This window comes from Galeopterus variegatus, unplaced genomic scaffold (genome assembly GCF_000696425.1).
Source record: "Galeopterus variegatus unplaced genomic scaffold, G_variegatus-3.0.2 Scaffold302, whole genome shotgun sequence".
NCBI classification, from domain to species: domain Eukaryota; kingdom Metazoa; phylum Chordata; class Mammalia; order Dermoptera; family Cynocephalidae; genus Galeopterus; species Galeopterus variegatus.
The window spans coordinates 417,106-427,453 of NW_007726413.1; the positions used below are offsets into that span (position 1 = coordinate 417,106).

General features: G+C 38.0%; 1 protein-coding gene across 2 annotated transcripts in view; it reads left to right on the forward strand.

Annotated features, from left to right (window-relative positions):
- Positions 1-10,348, forward strand: part of NEMF (nuclear export mediator factor) — a 54,662-nt gene that overhangs the window by 22,760 nt on the left and 21,554 nt on the right. For both annotated transcript variants that reach the window (XM_008567179.1, XM_008567180.1), the window contains exons 12-16: positions 705-782; positions 871-1,079; positions 1,555-1,746; positions 1,988-2,051; positions 3,956-4,044. In XM_008567179.1, the coding sequence (XP_008565401.1) occupies positions 705-782; positions 871-1,079; positions 1,555-1,746; positions 1,988-2,051; positions 3,956-4,044 (632 nt within the window). The remainder of the gene's footprint in view (positions 1-704; positions 783-870; positions 1,080-1,554; positions 1,747-1,987; positions 2,052-3,955; positions 4,045-10,348) is intronic.

Genomic DNA, 10,348 nt, shown 5'->3' on the forward strand with positions numbered 1-10,348 from the left:
TGGAGCGCGGTGGCGCTCCCGCGGAGGGTTCGGATCCCACATACAGACCGGTTCCCGCTCACTGGCTGAGCGAGGTGCGGGCACAACACCGAGGGTTGCGATCCCATTGCCGGTCCGGTCCGGTCCGGTACGGTACGGGTGCGACACTGAGGGTTGCGATCCGTTGCCGGACACGAAAAAAGACAAAAAGGAAAAAAAATAAAAAAGAAGGTCAAATAACTACCATGAGCCTTTGTATTGTTAATTTAGGTGAAAAAAGTGTTCTGTAAAATACTGGAAATAATGCTGAGAACATTAAAACCAGCAATAAAATAAAAAGCTATTTGGTAATTTATGTTCTGTTAGAGTTCATTCCCCTAAACTTTACTTCTATGCCATAGGGGAAAAAAGGTCTTGAATTCTGCCTGTTTGAATAATGCCAAGGGTGTTAGGGGCATATCATACACAATGAAACCTGTAATCAGAATACCTTCCTATACAGGGAATGGGATGTAGATGGACAGGAGAGGTAATTTTGGAGCGTGAAACACTTTGGAGTGGGATAAACCTAGGGGAGTAGACTGTGGAGAACTTTAGCTAGCAAGATAACAACATTGAGGGGGCAGGGGTGGGGTCAGGATAGTGAGTTCCAGGAGGTAAGAGAGAGAAGGTGCCACAAGACAGGAGAAATCTAATTTTGAAAAAATTTGTTTTGTCAACACAAGGAAAAACAAGCATTGAAGAAATTAGACAATGTCCGAAAGGATCATGAAAACAGATTAGAAGCTCTTCAGCAGGCTCAGGTATTATATTTAGCTTTTTCAGATACTTTTTCAAAAATTATAAATTTAACTGACATTATAAGTAAATGTATTTGGTTTGTTTCTTAAGGAAATAGACAAACTGAAAGGAGAGCTCATAGAAATGAACCTACAAATAGTTGACAGAGCCATTCAGGTAGTTCGAAGCGCTTTAGCCAACCAGATAGATTGGACAGAAATTGGGTTAATTGTGAAAGAAGCCCAAGCTCAAGGAGACCCTGTTGCAAGTGCAATCAAAGAATTAAAACTACAAACGAATCATGTTACAATGCTGCTAAGGTGAGTCTGATTCTTAGTTAAGCAGTTGTGCTTGTTTTTATAGTCATGTGCTGGATAACAACATTTTGGTCAATGACAGACCACATATAGGACAGTGGTCCTCTAAGATTATAATGGCTATACCATATCGCTTAAGTGTGTAGTAGACTATACCATCCATGTTTGTGTAAGTACACTCAGATGTTTGCACAAGGACAAAAGAGCCTAACAGCGCATCTCTCAGAAGATATCTCTGTCGTTCAATGACACATGACTATATTTTGCTATTAAATTGTTCATTGTATTCATTTAAAATTTTTTTCTTTATATTTGGAAATTTAGTCTCAAAGAAATAGAAAAAAATTTAGATTAAAATAAATAAAACTTTAAATACTGTAAATAAGCTATTTAAAATTTTAATTTCATTGAGAAAAAAATTGAAAATGAAAAAGTTTGTCATTGACATTAGTGAAATGCTATTGAATATTTTTAATAGAAATCCATACTTGTTATCAGAGGAGGAAGATGATGAAGTTGATGGTAACGTCAGTGTTGAGAAAAACGAAACCGAACCACCAAAAGGAAAAAAGAAAAAGCAAAAGAACAAACAGCTGCAGAAACCTCAAAAAAATAAGCCATTACTTGTTGATGTTGATCTCAGCTTGTCAGCGTATGCGAATGCCAAAAAGTAAGCCATTTAAGTACAAATTTTAGGTAAAATATCTGAATTAAATCAGTTAGGGTATTGAGGATGTTAAGAAAAATTATTTCACCTTTATATACTTCTTTTGGGTGAAAATACTTGTTTAAACTTGGTTTGTACATTTTGTAACTTTGTTTTGATTTGTTCTATATGACTTGAGAATCTGTAGAATTAGAAATAAGTAGAAAACCAAATAATAAAATTTAAGAAAAATATGTTTTTCTAGGTATTATGATCACAAAAGATATGCTGCTAAGAAAACACAAAAGACTGTTGAAGCTGCTGAGAAGGTACTTATTTCTTAGAGTGAATGTTAATTGGTTTTGTCTGCTTTAATTTAATGGCCTTAATTATTTCTTCTGTTTAAATGAGATTTTCTAATTTGGAAATATCTTTCAAACTTAATTTTTCTTTAAATGTGTATATTTCCAGTATTTTCTACCCCAAATCTGATCCCCCCCCATTCTTCCCATCTCCATAAGTAGCACCTTCATTTTTTTCCCTTTGCTGAGGTTAAAAAAATGTTGGAGATATCTAAGACTCTTCTCTCATAAAACATACCCAATCTATCAGCAAATCCCTTTGGCTCTTTCTTTAAAGTATAACCAGAATCTGGACATTTCTCATCATTTCCAGCAGTCAGGCCTTCGTTATCTCTGTGTTCACAGGAACTGTAACAGTAGCTTCTCCTTTGAATCTCCTTCTATCCTTTCCCACTACATTTTATTCTCCACACAGCAGCCATATGATCCTTTTAACTCAAGAGTGAAGTTCGTTCTCTCCTCTGCTCAAAATCTTGCAGTTCCTTCCCATCTTGATACCATCAGAGTCCTTCTTCTGGCTACAAGGGCCTACATGATCTGCTCCCCTCTGACCTTATCACCTGTGTTCCTCTTCTTATACACTCTTTCCAGCTACACTGGGATATTACTGTTCCTAAAACAGTGGTGCATGCTGCCCTCTCAGGGCCTTTACACTTGCTGCTCTACCTGGAATATTCTTCCCTCAAAATTTTCATGGTTTGATCTCTCCCTTCATTCACATATCTACTTAAATGAGACTTTATTGAACACTCTTACTGAAAATAGTGCCACCCTCAGTCACTCTCTCTTTACTTTCCTGTTTTTTCTTATTAAAAAGAAGACATGTTTATTTGAATATTTGTCTGTTTTCCTTCTAGAATGTAGATTGCATGAAAGTAGGATCTTTTTTCTGTTTTTTTCATTGCTGTGTCCCAGTCCCTAAAATAATGCCTAGAACAGAGTAGGCACTTCAGTATCTGTTAAATGAGTAAGTAGCATTCATGACTTGGCCATTTATCTACTGTTCCAACCTCATTTCTTGACATTTTACCCTGTGATCACTACTTGCTGATCTTTTCTTTCTGCTTTTATAGTATTCTCCTTCCTGTTCTTTGCCTGATGACTCCATTAATCCTTCCAGCTTCAGCTTTAATGCCATTTCCTCAGAGATACTTGCTTTGACCTTACTCTAGCATAAATTGGGTTCCCTTGTTATACTCTCATTGCATCCTTAGAAGCACTTATATATGTTTATTTAAAATGATTATATGTTTAGTAGTTGTCTTCACCTAGACCCCAGTGTGGTGGGAGTGGGGGCTTTGTCCATCTTGTTTACTACTGTATCTCTAGCATCTAGCCTAGAACCTGGTATGTGGTAGGCACTCACTGTCTGGTAGATGATCAAGGTATTTCTTAATTGGTAGGTCTTGAGCAAATATATGCATATATTGCTCTTTGGCTCAAATTATTTTAATATTTAAGACAAAAATCTTTCATTTCTTCATTACTTTCGATTATGTATGTATATTTATGTGTGAGTAGATAGTGCCATTTTTAAAACTATTTCTTTTTTTTTTTTTTTTCCTTTTTGTCTTTTTTCGTGTCCGGCAACGGATCGCAACCCTCAGTGTCGCGCCCGTACCGGACTGGGACCGGCAACGGGATCGCAACCCCCGGTGCCGTGCCCGCACCTCGCTCAGCCAGTGAGTGGGAACCGGTCTGTATGTGGGATCCGAACCCTCGGCGGGAGCGCCACCGCACTCCCAAGCAGCGCACTGTAGCAGTGCGCCACCGGGCCGGCCCTAAAAACTATTTCTTGCCCCATCATTTATTTTGGTGTTGTTTAAATAAATCTCCAGAAGTTGTTTTAAAAATTCTTTTCTTTTAAATAGGCATTCAAATCAGCAGAAAAGAAAACAAAGCAAACCTTAAAAGAAGTTCAAACAGTTACCTCTATTCAAAAAGCAAGAAAAGTATATTGGTAAGTGTTCTACCTTTTTTGAATTTAGTTCTTGTTTTTATCAAAGTTATACAGGAGGTTTGGCCAGTTAGCTCAGTTGGTTAGAGTGCCGCCTTGTAACACCAAGGTCAAGGGTTCAGATCCCTGTACCAGTCAGTCTCCAAAAAAAAAAAAGAAAAAATTATACATGCACATTGTTGAGAAAATCAAGCAGTTCTCCAAAGCTTGTCACAAAAATCAGTAGTCCTGCAATTCTTCATCCCTGCTACTATTGCCTGCTCTCCCAAGGAAACTACTTTTTAGCTCTTTTAGATGATTCTTTTGATATTTACTTCCAATTCTCTTAGTAATGTGGTTATATTGCTGCTGCCTAATTTTTCTGTTTTAATTTGTATTATTGATTTCCCACTATGGAAGATGAGTCACTCTCTTTCCACATGTGCTCCATTACATAACACACACAGTTGTAGCATAATTTTGTTGAGACTGATAATCAGCATTAACATTATCATGAATATTTATATTGTAGTCACAGCTGAGCCATATAGTCTTCTGTTTCTCCCTGCTCAGTTTTTTGTCTTTCCTGGATTTAATAATTGTCTTGTTTCATTTGCTTTCTTTTTATTTTTGTTCTTATCACTAATTCCTCTTCAAATTCTCTTTCACGTGTTTGAACACATTGGAATTCCATTAGTATCTTCTTGCAGAGGTCAGAGTTCTCTCCCTCTTATTTTAGAGTGGTTCTCTCTAAGCATCTTGCAGTATCCTTTGTTGTTAGCCTGGAAGTTCTCTTTACCCCCTTCTGTGTTGGATTCTATATCCTGGATCTCATACTTCTTTCTTGATTGATGCAATATGTGATCCAGAAGTTTCATGAGAAAGAGTGTATGGGAAATAAAGTTTTTGAGGTCTCCAGTGTATAAAAAATTATTTTAAGGGGCTGGCCAGTTAGAGCATGGTATTTTGGCACCAAGGTTAAGGGTTCAGATCCCTGTAACTAGCCAGCTGCCAAAAAAGAAAACCTCAAAAAACAAACAAAAAAATTATTTACTCTTATACTTAATAGTTTTGACATAGAATTTTAGTTTGAACACATTTTTTCCTCAGACTTTGAAAGGGATTGCTTCGTTATAGTAACTTCCAGAGTTGACTGCTTGAGAAATCTGATGTTATTTTCATAGTTGATATTTTATATGAAACTTGTTTTTGCCTTCTGTAAGCTTATAGATCTTTTCTTTTCTTTTTTTCCCCCCACTTTCTTCCCAGATTTTTCTCTAAATTTTCCAGAATGTTCATAGTGATGTGGGTTGGTGAGGATGTTTTAATCTGTTATGCTGGATACTTTGTGGGCCTTTATAATTTGGAAATTTTCAGTTCTGAGAATTTTTTTTGAAATAGTTTTTTAAAAACTGCCTGCCCTCTGTTTTGTTTTTTTCCTTTTCTGTCTGGAAATCCTGTTTTAGATATGGGACCTCCTGGTAGACTAGTCCTTCAGTTTTCTTGCATTTTCTATTTTTCAACTCTTTATCTTTTTGTTCTATATTTTGAGAGATATCCTCAACTTTATCTTTCAATTCTTCCACTAAGTTTTTTATTTTTTTCTATTTTTTTTTTTTTTTTTTTGTCTTTTGTCTTTTTTCCGTGTCCGGCAACGGATCGCAACCCTCAGTGTTGCCCCCGTACCGGACCGGGGACCGGCAACGGGATCACAAACCTCGGTGTTGCTCCCGCGCCTCGCTCAGCCAGTGAGCGGGAACCGGTCTGCATATGGGATCCGAACCCTCGGACGGGAGCGCTGCCGCGCTTCCCAAGCGGCGCACCATCCAGTGCGCCACCGGGCCGGCCCTCTATTTTGTTTTTAATTTTAAGAACTCTTTTGGTTCTTTGAATGCTCCTTTTTTATAACTTTCTGCTGCAGCTATTTTTAGCTCTCTGAGAAGTTTTATGTATTAAATTTTTTTAGTATCCTTTTCCTGTAACTCTCTGTCTTCTCCATGTTGGGTTTTTTAAAAAATTTTATTTTATTATATGTATTTAAGGTGTACAACATAATATTTTGATATGTATATGCATAGTGAAGTGACTACTACAGTCAAGCACATTAACATATCCATCATCTCACAGTTACCATATTTTTTTGTGGTAAGAACACTTAAAATCTATTCTCTTATCAAATTTCTAGTATACAGTACAATATTATTAACTATACTGCTCATGCTATATATTAGATCTCTAGACTTTATCAATCTACATAACTGCAACTTTCTATCCTTTGATGTACATCTCCCCATAATCCTGTACCCTTTTTTTCTGTGTTGGTTTTGTCTCCAGTTTTCATGTTAGAGACTTTTATTAATGTCTGGTGCTCCTGGATTGTCTACTCACATTTTATAGTAGGTTATTAAAATGCCGATTTGAAGTTCTCTGGGTGGTTGGCCTTGTAAAATGATGTGTATAGGCCATTTTGTGTGGAACCCTTGTTGTCTTTAGCTCTTTTCCTTTTGGGCTGATCTCATTTCCCAGAAAAATATTCTTTTTCTCTCCTGCTTGTAAGGTGAAGACCTGGCTGCCAGCATTTGGAGAATAATTGGCTAGGAGTCTTAGTATCCAGTATTTCATACATTTTCTTATTTGCCCTGTTTTATATATGTTACTCCTACTTATAACTGTGCCACATTTCCCCTAGTCCAGAGATTTTTCTGTACCCTTTCTGGATAATTACCCTTTGGTCTTCTGTTAGGGTGTGGAAGGGAAGTTACAAACATGTTTAGAGCTGGAAAAAACATCTAGGGAACTAACTGCTTCTCGAACAAACTTTTAGCTAGTCCTGTTTTTAACCCATCTTAAACTCTATTTCCTTAAGTACTTGTGCTGTCATTTTTAAGTTTTATATGAGTTATGTAGTGTAAATTGAGTTGTTTCTTTGCTTTTTCCACTTTCAGCTTAGGATTCAGCTTCTCGAGTCTGATCACTTGTCCTTTTGTTTTCCAGCTTTCAAAATTTTATTGTATTTGTGTCCTCTTCCTCTTTTTCTGCTTTGGTTTGTTTGGCATCTTTATTGACGAATAGGACTGGTCTGTAATTTTCATTTCTTGTAATGTCCTTGTTAGATATTGGTATCAAGGTCCTATTGCCTCATAAAACAAGTTGGGAAGTGTTCCTTTTTCAGTTGTCCTTAAACGTTTGATGGAATTCACCTATGAAGCTGAGTACTCCTGGAGTTTTCATTATGGGAAAGTTTTTCTTTACAGATTCAAATTCTTTAGTAGCTATAACAACTATTCAGATTTTTTAGTTTTGGTAAGCAGTGTTTTTCTAAGACTTTAAAGTTTGAAATGTATTGGCAAAAAGTTTGTAATATTCCACTTAAAAAATGTTTAACATTATTTTGGATTTGTTCATTTGTTCTTTTACTTGTGCCTGGTTTTGCTTTTTTTTAATATATAAATATATACACACACACATATAAACACACACACACACACACATATATACACACACACCCCCACAAATATATATATGTGAGGCTATGTAATTAGGTGATACACATATAGACCTGTTATATCTTCCTGATGAACTGAGCCTTTATCCACTTTAAGGAAATGTCCTTATAACCTGTAATTATTTTTTTCCTTCTTTGTCAGGTATTATAACTAAATCAGCTTTCTTTTGATAGGGTTTGCATGGCATATCTTTTTCCATTATATTTCAACCTTTCTATACTATATTTTAAAGGAGCATGTATATTATTATCATTGTCCTTTTCCAGTCTGACAGTCTTTGCCTTTCACCTGGGGCATTTAATATATTTACACTTAATGTAATCTCTGATGCATTTGTGTTTAAATCTACATGCCTTATTATTTGCTTTCTATTTGTCCCATTTGTTTTGGTTTTTTTGTTTGATTTTTTTGGGGTCTTTTTTATTACCCTCTTTTGATTGGCTATTTTTTGTTGGTTTGTTAGTTATATATTCCTTTACTAGGATTAATTACAAAATACATCCTTCATTTCTCTCTCCCATTCTCTTTGTCCTTGTGTGTCTTTTTACAAACTTCTTTACTGTCAACAGGGAACTGATTCAATAAGTAAAGTACATCTGTTCGGCAATGAGGAAAATATATGTTTAAGTGAAAAAAGAAAACAGTATGCAGAACGGTGTGTGATATGTCGAAAAAACAGTAGAGAATTAGAATAAACTTTATTTTATCTTTTGTATGCATAAAGAAACTGGAGAGGGATATGCAGGAAGCTAATCACCATGACTTCTTGTTTGGTAATGGTGATGGGAACTGGAGGGAGGAAGGATCTCTCACTGTACCTTTCTATATAATTTTAAAAATTTTGAACCCTGAGTATGTGTTACATAATCAAAAGCCAGATTAGAAAATACTAATACAGGGGCCGGCCTGGTGGCGCACTGGATAGTGCGCCGCTTGGGAAGCGCGGCAGCGCTCCCGCCCAAGGGTTCGGATCCCACATACAGACCGGTTCCCGCTCACTGGCTGAGCGAGGCGCGGGAGCAACACCGAGGGTTGCGATCCGTTGCCGGACACGGAAAAAGACAAAAGACAAAAAAAAAAAAAAAAAAAAGGGGGGGGCGGGCGGGGGGGCGCGTGGGATGGGGCGCCGCTTGGGAAGCGCGGCAGCGCTCCCGCCCAAGGGTTCGGATCCCACATACAGACCGGTTCCCGCTCACTGGCTGAGCGAGGCGCGGGAGCAACACCGAGGGTTGCGATCCGTTGCCGGACACGGAAAAAGACAAAAGACAAAAAAAAAAAAAAAAAAAAGGGGGGGGCGGGCGGGGGGGCGCGTGGGATGGGGCGCCGCTTGGGAAGCGCGGCAGCGCTCCCGCCCAAGGGTTCGGATCCCACATACAGACCGGTTCCCGCTCACTGGCTGAGCGAGGCGCGGGAGCAACACCGAGGGTTGCGATCCGTTGCCGGACACGGAAAAAGACAAAAGACAAAAAAAAAAAAAAAAAAAAGGGGGGGGCGGGCGGGGGGGCGCGTGGGATGGGGCGCCGCTTGGGAAGCGCGGCAGCGCTCCCGCCCAAGGGTTCGGATCCCACATACAGACCGGTTCCCGCTCACTGGCTGAGCGAGGCGCGGGAGCAACACCGAGGGTTGCGATCCGTTGCCGGACACGGAAAAAGACAAAAGACAAAAAAAAAAAAAAAAAAAAGAAAAGAAAATACTAATAAAGTCTTTTTGCTATTATATTTGGAGGGATATGAGGAAGTTTAGTTTAACGTCTATGCTCAATCTACCGTCTTTAACCAGAAATTTTTTAAATTATAGATTAAATCATACAGATTATCTCTGTAGTCAAATATAATATAGCAAATATTTATATTGCATGTTGTTTTCTAAATGTCATACAAATATACACTCTGTACTTTTTATCCTGATAGTATTAATTGTGAAAACTTAAGTTACTTTGTCTTTTGGGAAGTTATAATTTTACCCTTCTGAAGGCAGTATTTGGTCTTTTGTATAAAAGGGAGGGGGGGAGAATATCATATGTTTAAATATGAATTGTGTTAATTAACTGAGAACAGAGTGGAAAAACGACTTTTTTTTTCTTAGCAGTGGCCAAGAGCCTATCCAGTGCCCCACTAAAAGAAAGCTAAACCTAGAAACTGTGTGACATTTTATACTTTTGCTTTTTTGTAATTTATTGTTACAAGTTATCCTTGAGTTTAAGTATATGGAATAAGGAGATGACTTTTTTAAAACATAGAATTTACTTTCTTTTTTCTTAGACTCTTAAGAATATTCTAGGGCAATTCATGCTACAGGTCTTTAGTAAAATTCAACTCAATGTCTTAAAAGAAATGAAACCATCTAGTTGTCTTAATCAAGGAAGGTATATTAGTCCGTTTCTGTTGATTGTAACATAATACATTGAACTGGGTGATTTATAAAGAAAAACGAAATTTACTGCTTACAGTTTGTGAGGTTGGGAAGTCCAAAGTCCATCTGGTGGTGGTGACAGTGACCCAGGGGTCTCACATTACAAGATGGTGGAAGCAGAGAGAGAGCAAGAGACAGACTCTCCTCTTCTTTTAAAGCTCTCAGGGGCCGGCCTGGTGGCGCACTGCTACAGTGCGCCGCTTGGGAGCGTGGTGGCGCTCCCGCCGAGGGTTCGGATCCCACATACAGACCGGTTCCCGCTCACTGGCTGAGCGAGGTGTGGGAGCAACACTGAGGGTTGCGATCCGTTGCTGGACATGAAAAAAGACAAAAAGGAAAAAAAAAAAAAAAAAAGCTCCCAGGGCCCCACCCCTGACCCCCTTTTTTTTTTTTTTTTTTTGTCTTTTTCG